This window comes from Chlorocebus sabaeus, chromosome 4 (assembly GCF_047675955.1).
Source record: "Chlorocebus sabaeus isolate Y175 chromosome 4, mChlSab1.0.hap1, whole genome shotgun sequence".
Taxonomy (NCBI): Eukaryota; Metazoa; Chordata; class Mammalia; order Primates; family Cercopithecidae; genus Chlorocebus; species Chlorocebus sabaeus.
Genome location: NC_132907.1, coordinates 39,426,597 through 39,439,938, shown reverse-complemented (window position 1 = coordinate 39,439,938; position 13,342 = coordinate 39,426,597). Strand labels below are relative to the sequence as shown.

The following is a 13,342-nucleotide window of genomic DNA, read 5'->3' as shown; positions in this document are numbered from 1 at the left end:
AGTTTTGCTCTTGTTGCACAGACTGGAGTGCAATGGCACGATCTTGACTCACCGCAACCTCCGCCTCCCAGGTTCAAGCAATTCTCCTGCCTCAGCCTCCCAAGTAGCTGGGATTGCAGGCATGCACCACCATGTCCAGCTAATTTTGTATTTTCAGTGGAGATGGGGTTTCCCCATGTTGGTCTCGAACTCCCAACCTCGGGTGATCTGCCCGCTCCGGCCTCCCAAAGTGCTAGGATCATAGGCGTGAACCACTGCGCCCGGCCAGCCCATTTATATATCTTCTTTGGAGAAGTGTCTTTTTAATCTTTTTTCTTATGTTTAAATTGGGTTGTCTTTTCGTTATTGAGTTTATAAGAGTTCTTTATATATTTTAGATGTAAGTTATTTATCAGATATATGATTTGTAAATATTTTCTCCCGTTCTATGGGTTGTCTTTTCATTCTCGATATTATCTTTTGATGCACAAAAACTTTGAATTTTAGTGAAATCCAGCTTAACCTATTTTTTTCTTTTGCTGCTTGTGCTTTTGGCGTCATATCTAAGAAACCATTGTGAAATTCAAGGTCATGAAGATTTATCCTATGCTGTCTACTAAGAGTTTTTATAGTTCTAGCTCTTATATTGAGCTCCTTGGTCCATCTTGATATTTAAGCAGGACATGAATAGGGGTCAGAATATGAGACAGCTGAGCTTGGAAGCACAGGTTCCAATGTTCTTATTTTGGTGCTACTGGGACACAATTTTCAGTCTGGTTTGACTGTGGTGTTTGATCTCTGTATTTTTGCTTTAGCCAAGACAGTCAACTCCAGCATCTTGCAGTATGGCCTGGAGTCCCTGAAACGAAAGACCTCTTACACTGTTCAGGTCATGGCCAGCACCAGTGCTGGGGGAATCAACGGGACCAGCATAAATTTCAAGACATTGTCATTCAGTGAGTATCTCCTTCAAGCCTTAAGTACCTCTCCCTCACGTTTACCTTATATCAGAGAGAAATGACATCTGCCAAAGGCTGGAGGAAGTCAAATGAAAGGGCAGTGCCTAGGTGAAAAGAGCTACCCTGCTCTCTGGCTCACCAACCTTCCTGGGAAGCATATTGGTGAGGAGATGGCGGGGAGAGAGCAAGCGAGTTGAGAGCTGAATTTGGAGATGCTGGTCATTTTGGTCATTCCTCTTGGGCAGCCACAAATCATCTGGAGGAGGAGGTGTCAAATTAATGCCAACTTCAGTCTTAGCACCAAACCAGCTCCCGTCTCAAGGCTGTCTCCCCGTTCACAGTCATCAGTTTCTGCATGTCATAGGTTACGGTATGTATTAGTCTGTTTTCATGCTGCTGGTAAAGACATACCCGAGACTGGGTAATTAATAAAGAAAAAGAGGTTTGGTGGACTCACGGTTCCACGTGGCTGGGGAAGCCTCACAGTCATGATGGAAGGCGAAATGTACATCTTACATGGTGGCAGACAAGAGAGAATGAGGACCAAGTGAAAGTGGTTTCTCCGTATAAAGCCATCAGATCTCATGAGATTTATTCAGTACCATGAGAACAGTATGGGGGAAATTGCCCCCGTGATTCAGTTATCTCCCACTGGGTCCCTCTCACAACATGTGGGAATTGTGGGAGCTATAATTCAAGATGAGATTTGGGTGGGGACACAGCCAAACCGTATCACTGTACAACAGGGCCTTCAAGGGAAAACCTTGGTTAACACAGGACCACTGACCCATAGGAAGGGGCTTAACCTCATCATTTGTGGAGGCTTTTTTTGAGCAAAAAGGCATATGATATATTTAACTTACCCACTTTTACTTTAAAAAATAGCAAGAAAAATTTACTACAGACAACAAATAATGTAAAATAAAATGTAGCTTCATATGATGGCTGGTTAAGGGAGATATTTGAGAGGGAGGCAGATGGAATGAGGAGGGGGATGAAGCAGAAAGTAGGAAGGAGAATGGGAGAAAGAGAAATATGTTAATTTTGCTAAGTCCTTGAGTGACAGAGATTTGATTTTTAAGTACGTACTAAAACTGTCTTAAAGAATGAACAACTTTTTAGATCAAAAGTGAAGGGACACTGCCAAGTTTTTGCAGTAACTGAGGCAAGCTAAAAATTGCTTGAAATATTCTTGAAAGCCTCTTATGCATCACATTTTTCAAGAACAAAATTGCTTTATGACTCTGGAAAATGTGAGTATGACATTTTTTTTACAGAGAAAACATTCTGTTTTGATGGACTAACATTGCCTTCTAGGAACTCTTTTTGATATGCTGTTTAAAATTTTTTAAAGCTATATTGAAGTTTTGCAACACTGGGCACAAATTTCATCAGCTCAAGGAGTTTTCTCCAAGAGTTAAATGAAAGCAAGATCCAGCCCTGGAACCTAGAAGTTTCCTACCCTGGTCTATAGATTATAAATCACCCTGCTTCCGTTTTTGATAATCTATAATCCATTTTCCACACAGCAGCCAGAGTTTTAAACCCTGAATTCTCTGCTTAAAAGCCACCAGTGACTGTTACTATATTTTAAAGAAAATCCAAACTCCTTCCTATAACTTTCAAGGTCTTTCATCATCTGTCCCTTACTGACCTCATTTTTCCTACTGCTTTCTGCCTCAATTTATCTTCCTTACCTTGTTCCTGCTTCAAAGCTTTTGCATCCACTGTTTCTTCTGCCTGGAATGCTTTTCTCCATGGTTTTACATGGCTGGATCCTTCTCACTATTAAGATCAGCTTGAATTTTACTCCTTCCTTGGACACCTTAGCTAAAGGTGCTGTCTGGACGCAGTGGCTCATGCCTGTAGCTCCAACACTTTGGGAGGCCAAGGCAGGAGGATCACTCAAGGCCAGGAGTTCAAGACCAGCCTGGCCAACATGGTGAAACCCAGTCTCTACCTAAAATACAAAAATTAGCCGGGCTTGGTGGCAGGCGCCTGTAATCCAAGCTACCAGGGAGGCTGGGGCTGGAGAATCGCTTGAACCCAGGAGGCGGAGGTTGCAGTGAGCCAAGATGTACCACTGCACTCCAGCCTGGGTGACAGAGTGAGACTCCTTCTAAAAAAAAAAAAAAAAAAAAAAAAAACACCTAAAAATTAGCTGGGCATGATTGATAGCTTGCACCTGCAAGTCCTAGGTACTTGGGAGGCTGAGGCAGGAGGTTGCTTGAGTCCAGGAGTTTGAGGCTACAGTGAGCTATGATCATGCCAGTGCACTCCAGCCTGGGCGACAGAGCAAGACCCATCTCAAAAAATATATATAAAAATTAAAAAGTAAGTGCTCAATAAATACTCACTGAATGAATGCTGTTGGAATGAATGCTGCCAGGAGAAGACGCCTAGATGGGGAGCCACAGAATTCTGTTTTGTTTTTGTTTTTGAAATGAAGTTTAGCCCTGTCGCCCAGGCTGGAGTGCAATGGCACGATCTCGGCTCACTGCAACCTCCACCTCCCAGGTTCAGGCGATTCTCCTGCCTCAGCCTCCTGAGTAGCTGGGATTACAGGTGCATGCCACCACACCCAGCTTGTTTTTTGTATCTTTAGTAGAGATGGGGTTTCACCATGTTGACCAGGCTGGTCTCAAACTCCTGACCTGGGGGTTTTTTAGTGGAAAGAAATGGAATTTAATTGAAAGCAAACTAATAAGAAATTGTGTTGCTGAAGCTACTAGAAGAAAAAGTTAATCATTGATTTTTGTAAAGGAGGTGAGGAACTCACTACTGACTTTTGTTCTTTCTTTTTCAAAGGTGTTTTTGAGATTATCCTTATAACTTCTCTGATTGGTGGAGGCCTTCTTATTCTCATTATCCTGACGGTGGCATATGGTCTCAAAAAACCCAAGTGAGTCTGCAGACAACAGTGGGTGCCTTAAAAATCAGGGACAAAAAGGGGTTGAAGTCATCATAGGTGCTTCGTAGGAGAGGGCACTCTACCATTGAGGGGTGTTCATTCATGTATTAACTTGGTGCATATTTATGGAGGTTATTAAAGGCCACGCTCAGTGGCTCATCAGAATTCTTACCAAGCAAAAGCACTTTCGTTTCCCAGAGCTCCATGCCCAGGTCTAGGCCTTTTTGAGGCCAGGAGAGTGCCAGCTGCCCCACAGACTCTGTCTGCTCCATTTGCCATCTGAGACTGGAGTTGGAGAGCAGGCCCTTTCTCTTAGTGTCTAGCAGGGCCCCTGGCTGCAGCAGGAGGCCTTCTTGCAAGCTTCTGTCTCAGGCAGAGCAGGGAGCAGTGTCTCCATGGTGTTGGAGTGCTGGCCAGTCGTCTGCAGGTGCAAGCTTGTTGCTTGCTTGCAGTGCAGTGAGAGTCTGGGTGCAGGGGCCTTTGCCCTGCTTGCCCTGGCCACTGTGGGGAAGAAAGCACGTCTTCAGGGTCTTACACTTTCTCTCTGCAGTGAGCTGTATGGCACCCTAATGGTCCTTCCCTGGTTGAACTGGCTCTCCAAATTAGACAGCTGTGAGTCATCTCTGTCAAGCAGCTGCACTTAGTTAAGCTAATATCAACCTCAGTTACCAACTGTAGGTGGTAACCAAGCCACCAGCATAGATTCTTGTACATTATACACTGAAGTAATCATTTTGATCTTAGCATGCATCAGAATCAGGCCTCATCCCCAGAGTTTCTGATTCAGTGGTTCTAGGGTAAAGCCCCAAATTTGCATTTCTAACAAGTTCCCAGGTGATGCTGCTGCTGCTGCTTGGGACCACACTTTGAGAACCATTGCAGGAAAGTGTGGGTAGCTTATAAGGTTTGTAAAACCTTATAAACTTGTCCTTCCCAGAGGATAAGCCTCAAAGGAATGACTCTGTGATGGTGCAATTTACAGCATTGGGGCAGGTATGGAGATACCCGGATGGGAGAGAGGGGAAGATAAGCTTTGTATGGGGAGTCTCCTTTGATCACATCCCACAGAGAACTTGCAATGTCACTCCCCTGCACACACTGCAAAACAACTCCACTTTCCCAGATTCTATCAGGCAGACATGCCCTTATTTAGGAGGGAAACTTACAATTCCCTTTAGCACAGCCTCACTCTTTTGACTCAGCCATATGGTGCTAATGCTTCTTGGATTCACCTCCCATCTTAAAATCTTCTCTCTCATTAGCAAATTGACTCACCTGTGTTGGCCCAGTGTTCCCAACCCTGCTGAAAGTAGTATAGCCACATGGCGTGGAGATGATTTCAAGGTAAACTCTTCTGTTTTTATTAAGGAAATCATCGTCGTGGGAGGTAGACAAGGTGAATGGAGATGGGGAAGAGTCCTAGGCTGAGCTTTTTTCGAGGTTCACATCAAGAGAACTCGAGTTGAAAAGTCTCAGGGAATGGCAGGCAGGGCAGATGGAATCAGCCTTCCTGGAACGACTTTGACCTCATGCTTTGATAAGAGGAAAGGGCTTCACCAGGCTCATGAGGACCTAGTGTGTTCCCAGGTGGAACTGGTCCCATAAAGGATGCTGCAGAATAAAGACACTGGCCCTACCCTTCCTGACCCGATGGGCTAGAGAGAGAGAGGAGGCCTGGCTATAGGCCTCCATTTACAAAGCAGCCAAGAGCACATTAATCTAAAGACTGCCTAAATATCACCAGGGAATGTTGATGGGCATGGCCGTCTGAGGCTGCCTCATGTTGTTTTTCTCAGGTTGGGGACATCAGAGTCAGGCTTTGGCTTTATTTAACTGACACTGGGGTTTTCTAGTGAGTATTCCTTAACTAGAAACCCTCCATTTTCATAAATTTTTAAGTGGAAAACTGTTAGGGAAATTTTAAGGTTTAATTTCTTGCTTACATAGAAACAAGCCCAATCAAATATAACCTTTAAATCCTTACTACAGAAAGGCTGTTTCCAGTTTTTCCTTGATGCACAAATTTTAAATATTAGTCCTTGTTCCAACTCAGAAGTCTTTTTTGAGCATGGGCATTTTGTTATAATGGACTTTCTTTCTATTTCCTCCTCTTACCAGTCCGGTATACTGGACTGATTTATACCATTTACTTTCCTGCTTATTTAATGTCATTTAGAGAGTAAACGGATTCATAGGCAGTGCTCTCTGATAACTAACATGCTTTTTGAATAATGTGCAGGTTGGGCCTCTAGAGTCAGCACTTATTAATCACTGACTACATGCCAGGCACTGGGCTAGGCCGTAGGGATACGAATGACAGAGTCACTGTCCCTGCCATGAGGCCGCCTCTGATATTCTGGTGAGGTTGAACAAGTCTGTCTCTATGATGTGGTTTTTCCATCCCTAAGAGTTGTAATTTTGGTGCTTCCATCTTAACTGGGGTTTTGTGAGCATGGGATGATGTGGAAAACAGCCTTGCACACTCTAGCAGGATACATTGTTTGAATTGGCTGGGTGCGGCGGCTCATGCCCATAATCCCAGCACTTTGGGAGGCCAAGGCAACAGATAACTTGAGCTCAGGAGTTCAAGACCAGCCTGGGCAACATGACGAAACCCCATCTCTACAAAAAATAAAAAAATTAGCCAGGTGTGGTGGTGTGCGTCTGTAGCCCCAGCAACTCAGGAGGCTGATGGGGGAGAATTACCCAAGGCTGGGAAGTGGAGGCTGCAGTGAGTGGTGATCATGCTACTGCACTCCAGCCTGGGCAACGGGAGTGAGATCCTATCTCAAATTAAAAAAAAAATTATATACATATACATAAATATATTTAAAACATTGTTTGAATTCAGGGCACTGTTTCTCAGGAAATGTGCCACTCCTTCCAAGCTCTGTGGAAGGGCATATGGAGAGGGTTGGGCACCACTTCTGGGCCTGGGAGGAAGGTGGGGGCTGTTCCAGAGGTGGGCATTTGCTGTCCCAAGCCTAATAAGTTTTTGGCTATGTTATGTGTGACTTCTAAATGACTACTTGGGATGTCTCTTTTCCTTTTCCAGGATAAGCTAAACCTGAAGGAGTCTGATGACTCTGTGAACACAGAAGACAGGATCTTAAAACCATGTTCCACCCCCAGTGACAAGTTGGTTATTGACAAGTTGGTGGTGAACTTTGGGAATGTTCTGCAAGAAATGTTCACAGATGAAGCCAGAACGGGTCAGGAAAACAATTTAGGAGGGGAAAAGAATGAGTACGTGACCCACCCCTTCAGGCCTGACTGTCCCCTGGGGAAAAGTTTTGAGGAGCTCCCAGTTTCACCTGAGATTCCTCCCAGAAAATCCCAATACCTGCGTTCGAGGATGCCAGAAGGGACCTGCCTAGAAGCCGAAGAGCAGCTTCTCGCTTCTGGTCAAAGTCTAGAAAGTCTAGCACCAGACCATGTGTGGGAGGCAGCGGCCCCAAATCTGTATTTGAAAAATTCAGTGACAACCAGGGAATTTCTTGTGTCTCAAAAACTTCCAGAGCACGCCAAAGGAGAAGTCTAAATGCGACCATAGCATGAGACCCTCAGGGCCTCAGTGTGGATGGCCCTTGCCAGAGAAGATGTCAAGACTCAGCATGCAGCGCTTGCTTGGCCCCGCCACATCCTGCCTGGGTTAAAGTCTCCCCTGCCCTTGAGCTGCCAGTTGAACTTGGTCGGCACAGGTGTGACCTTGTGCTGGGAAGAAGGGATGGTGATAAGCCCAAGTTTTGGAAAGGAACAGCAATCTCTTTTCTTTTGTTCAGATACCAAGCTCTCACAGAAGCTGTGCCTCCTGACAGATTGGCTTTGGAGGAAGGGCCCAGGTTCTGAGCCCAAAGGACCCCCAAGGTGGACATACCTGGCCTCCTAGGAATTGGGTCATGGTGCCAGCCTTTGCTGGGGCTACGCCTCAGCGTTCCGGAAGGCCTTTCCCTGCTGCCAGAGGACAGCTGTTTTGTTGGCTTTTGGGTGGTTTGGGCTCTGGGCTTCCCCTACGAGGTAGCCCTGAAGCCTTCCTCTCTCCCCACAGTTGGGGCTGGAGGTGGAGTGGACCTTCCTAAGGGGGTGCCTGAGGCTCCTCACATCCTCTTAGATCTCAAGTGTCTGTAGCAACACCACACCTGAGAATCCTCACCCCCAGTTTAGAGTGCCCTGACTACTAAAAAATCAAGGAATGGGGAGGGCCCTGGGGAATGCACGCTGCCGGGCACAGCTCTGTCCAGTCTCCAGGGGCCACTTCCCAGCTGCCACTGCCCTTCTATTCAGCACCCAGCCTGGGAGCAGAAAGGCACCTGACATTGCAGTGGTTGTCAGTATGAGGGGACGCTGGCCCCTCATACTGGCTCAGAGCCCAGGAATGTTTACTGAACATATCCTTAAAAGGCCTCTTCCCGGAAGCAGCAGGGCAGGGCCTGGGAATATGTAATGCTTAGCAGCTTTGCAACCCCAGCAGGAGGACTTCTTCTCCTTCGCTCTAGCTGAGCACAGAGCTTGTGACTATTAGTGGAGCCTTTCACGAAAGTGTGGATTGCTGGCTTCAGCACTGAGATGATACTGGGCTCCTCCTGTAACTACAGTGACAGAGTCAGCTGTGACTCCCTTGACCTTTGTGGGAGGTCACTAGGAGCCTGGTGAGATCAGGGCAGGCGAGACAATGAGTGAGTGACCCAAGGTGCAGTGAACCCAGCACTTGCCAGCTGGGAAGGCTGATGGTATTTTTTCTAGGCGAGTGTGAGGAATCAGTACTAGGATTGCAGGCGTGAACTTCGCAAGCCACCCACTCAGGTGTGCAAAACATCACTTTACTTTCCTAAAACTAATTGCTAGCCTGAGACCTGAAACTTCAAAGTAACCTCAGCCCAGTATGATGATTTCGGAGTTGTCTTGGGTTTGTGACTCGGTCACATTTGGGGTTTTGCCCTCCTGTGTCCTGCCCGGGACTGGCTCTGAGTGCCGAGGATGTTCAGTGGCGCAGCATCTGTTGGGCAGTTGGTCACTCAGTGGAGTCCTCTGGGTCATGTATTTGTCCGGCTGTGGTTTTGACTCTGGCCTCGTGTATTTACTATGGTCCCTCCTGTCCCTGTTGGGTCACCTGCCATTCACCTTAGCCAATTGCTGCCTTGTTGCTGTGGGTACAGGAAGGTGTGACTGCTCTCTCAAAGCTCCGTCCTCATTAACATCTCCAGCGGCTGCAGCCGTCCCCCAACCACCCCACCCAGGACTCAGTACTCCCGGTTTACAGAACACTGACTTCTGGTACAGCAAGGAATGAGGGAGGCCCTAGGCAGGGCACTGGGGAACAGGACTCTAGGGCAATGTCCCTGACGCTTTGTCCTGCACTCAGGTCCAGGTGTAGGAAGGGACCAAACAAAAGGGATGCGTCCTATTCTCACACCGCCCCGATGTCTGCTCTCCCTGCTCGCCACCCCTTCTGTGGTGTGGGCTCTTCTGTGAGCCCACTGTCCCCCGAGTTCCAGATGGAGCCTTTGGCAACCCCACCTTCGGATTCGTGAACATACAGGGAGATTCTAGCCTTGCCTCCTGTCTTGGTCCGAGGATGGGGGAGGGCACAGGTACTCCCACAGCTGTTCTTTCAACCCTCCTGCCCAACCGTAGTTGGGGGAATTTTCTCAAATTCTGTGGGAGGTGGGTGAGAAGAGAGCTTGGAATTAGTTTTCACAAACTTGTCTGTCTCACACCTGGATGTAGATGAAGCTTTTGAACCTAAAATCTAAGAATTTGATGGGAGAGAAAATGGATCCCCAGTGGCTCCTGTGAGTGGATTCCAGAGATAAGTACGTTGCCCTCTGGCCTCTGCTCCTTCATCATCAAAGCTGGAAGCGTCTCCTGCTGGACAATTTGCAAATCCCCACCCAGGCCTTCCTGTTTCATTTCTTCTTTCCTTTCTCTCCTCTTGCCCCTATCTTCTGCTTTGTTCCCCCACTGCCAGAGCTTCTCATCTTTTAACACTTCCTATTTTTTTTCTTGTTTCTTTTCATTCCTTTCTTCCCTTCCATCAGCCTCCTTTGATCATTTTCCATGATTTTATTACCTTTGAGGGGTGGGAAGATGGTGTCTTTGTTTCTCTCTAGATGGGAAGAGCTGTTTCTGTGAGTCCCCAAAACGCACTGGTGGGCCACACACTTAGCTCTCTTGAGCAGATTCACAGGATGCGGGCTCAGAGTTCAGAGCGCTGGTTTCTTCCTCTCCTGGATCGAGTCACCAATTGTCCCAGCTCTGGGCACCCGGGACTGCCTCTGTGACTGGAGAAGGCCATCTGTGTTTTCCCTGTTTACTGTCAGAGACATTGTGAGGACACAAACAGGAAGGCTTGTGTTTTAGCAAGGTCATTAAAAATGGATAAAATTCCTGTTAACCAGTTTTCTGAGTCCCTGGGATCCATGCAGACAGCTAGGTTAGTGGCCTTTCTTTAACAGTAAGAGCAGAAAATTTTTGAAGAATGACAGAGAAGCCAATCTGTGGCTTAAATAAAAAGACCACAAGTTCCTTCTGGTGTCTTGGGAGGCAGCGGTGTGAAAACAGCATGCAAGGGTCTGGAGGAGGCAGGAGATGGGGAGAGATGAAAAAGGAGAGGCCCCCAGCATGGATCCCTCCGGCCACTCTGCTGATGCTCCGGGTGCAAGGAAAGCCTGTGCTGGCCAGTCCACCCCAGTCTCATTCTGTCCCCATTTCCTGCATGCCCCTAGTTACTCCTGCTGCAGGAGGCACCCTGCCGCCCAGGGCAGTGGCCCACAGGCCAAATCCAGGCCCTGTTTTTGTAGGTTCATGAACTAAAAGCCACAATGACCTGTTTAGATGGTTGAAAACAAAAAGAATAACATTTTGTGACAAGAGGAGTCCATGAAATTCACATTTTAGTGTTGACAAAGTATAATTGGAACACAGGCATGCCCATCGTTGACCTATTCCCTGTGGCGGCTTGCCCCTACAAAGGCAGAGTTGAGTAGTTTCAACAGAGTTTTTCCCACAAAGCCGAAAACATTTATCCTTTGCAGAAAAAATTTGTGGACAATTTTTGTGGGGTACGGTGGACGCCTACCGCAACCCACAGATGTGAAACTCAGACTGCCACTGTGTTTCAACCTTGAATTAGCTGCAGATTACAAAGAAATCAGGATATGTCATTCTGAATTTCCGACCAAATAGGGACTGCCTTCTTTGAAGGGCCCACACACACTGGTTTCCCACCAGCCCTCCTAAATTCCTGTCCCCTTCCCATAGCTAAGGTTGAGAGCTGGTGGCTTACACCAGTGGTTTTTCAACGGGAGTGATTTTGACCCCCAGCCTCCAAACCTCAGGCATTTGGTGATGCCTGGAGATATTTTTGATTGTCACTACTGGGAAGGTGCTACTGGCATCTAGTGGGTAGAGGCCGACAATGCTGGAAATTATCTTACAATGCACAGAACAGCCCTCACGACAAAGAATTATCTGGCAGAAACGTCAGCTGAGGCTGAGAAGTCGTGGCCTGAACTACCTTCTGCCTTCTAGATCCACACACAGCATTCGCATGGGTGAGACTCACCTCTAGCTGTCCCCTCTTTTTTCTAATTTAAAATTTGTTTTAAATTCAACTTTACAACAATAATCCCAAGAGTTTTAAATAGCAATGATTTGTCATGCTTAATTAACTCCTGACGTGATCTGTGTGAACCTGTACACATTTTCAGCTAATTGCAAATCATACTGAACACATTATGTTCTCCCTTTACTTTCAGTTATTTCATATATAAAAATTCATGCATGAGCAAAGCATTTTGAACGTCCACGAAGAACCCCATGGCATGCTGGCATGGTGTGGTTTGCTAAGGCATCCCTTGGTCGATAGGATTCGTTTAAAGTCCTCCTAGCATAGAGTGCAATGCAATACACATTTATCTTTTCTCACCTTTGTCCTGTCTCTTTGGGGCTGTTTTTTCAAAAGTGGAATTGCTGGGTCAGAATTTTATGGTTGTCACATTTTGCATGACTGTGTCGCATCAAAGGTTATGCTGATTTATAGTATCACCAGACATGTCTGACGGATCCTTTGTCCTTTTCCGCTGAGAATCAGCTGTCTACCACTGTGAACTTGATTTTGTCAATTTATCGGGAATAGTTAATGAAACTTTATAGTTATTTGTATTCCTTTAATCCTTGTGAAGCTAAACTTTTCCCATTTTTATTTTATTGTTGCCATGTCCCGGTGTTGACATTACAGAATGTTCTCTGCCTCCATGCTCCTGGGGGCATTGGGAGACCAGCTGAGTTGCTAGAAATAAGAGGGACTCAATAGGCCCTCAGCACAGCGGGTGGACTTTGCCACTTGGTTGACTTTTAAAATACTTGTTTTTGTAGGGCATTTGAAAAAGAAATTTCACACTGGTGTATTTTGTTAATTGTTTTTATGTAAATGTTGATTATTGACAAGCCTACCTGTAATCAAAATATGTAGTGTGGCCAGTGTCTTGCACTCTTATTGTGGCGGGGGGCAGGGGGGTGGTCCTAAAGAGTGGAGTATGACAAAGGATAACAGCAGTCCTCATTCCCTCTGGACACTGGAGTCAGTGACGAGAGAGTTTGCTCTGAAGCACAAACAGCTTCAATCTATGCTGGAAGAGTCCCCCGGCCACACTAGCCCTTGACATAGAGCTCTATGCAGGGCTGTCCTGCCCAAGATGCTTGCTGTGTGCTGATGAGAAGGGCTGGGGAGAGGCGAGGGGCAGGGGAGGGGCAGAACTCCACAAGAGGGCAAAACCTGCTGTCAGCAACGCTCTTGTGGCTCTTCAGGGGAAGTGAGATACATGTACTATGCATTTCATTTTTAGGAATAGAATTCTCTCTTCCTGCCCAACTTCAATATAAGTGTGGACTAAAATGCCAGAAAGGTGTCCTGTGGACTGCACTTTAAAGTAGAAATAAAAATATGCAAACTAGAAAGGACATGCAGAGTTTTCCGACTAGGAAGACTGAGTCTGTGGCCCCAAGAGAACCATCTCTGAAGACTGGGTATGTGGTCTTTTTCACACATGGACCATCTACGGATGCAGTCTGTGATGCATGTGCATGAGAAGTCTGTTATTAAGTAGAATATGAAAACATAGTTATGCTAATAGGAACAGCTTTTAAAATGCTTTTGTATTTGAGCCTTCCATACAAAAAAGCCATAATACCATTTTCATGTAATGCTATACTTCTATACTATTTTCATGTAATGCTATACTTCTATATTAAAGGTTTACCTACTCAGCCAGGTGCAGTGGCTCACGCCTTTAATCCCAGCACTTTGGGAGGCCGAGGGGGGTGGATCAGGAGGTCAGGAGTTTGAGACTCGCCTGGGCAACATGGTAAAACCCTGTCTCTACAAAAAATACAAAAATTAGCCAGGCGTGGTGGTGGCAGGCGCCCATAATCTCAGCTACTCGGGAGGCTGAGGCAGGAGAATCACTTGAACCCAGGAGGCAGAAATTGCAGT

The 13,342-nt window shown here is 46.4% G+C and overlaps 1 protein-coding gene across 1 annotated transcript in view; it reads left to right on the top strand.

Annotated features, from left to right (window-relative positions):
• IL31RA (interleukin 31 receptor A) overlaps window positions 1-13,116 on the top strand; it is a 60,561-nt gene extending 47,445 nt beyond the window's left edge. The window contains exons 11-14 of the mRNA XM_007972784.3: window positions 795-935; window positions 3,747-3,840; window positions 5,112-5,193; window positions 6,905-13,116. Of these exons, the coding sequence (XP_007970975.2) occupies window positions 795-935; window positions 3,747-3,840; window positions 5,112-5,193; window positions 6,905-7,390 (803 nt within the window). The 3' untranslated portion in view covers window positions 7,391-13,116. The remainder of the gene's footprint in view (window positions 1-794; window positions 936-3,746; window positions 3,841-5,111; window positions 5,194-6,904) is intronic.
• Window positions 13,117-13,342: the final 226 nt, after the last annotated feature.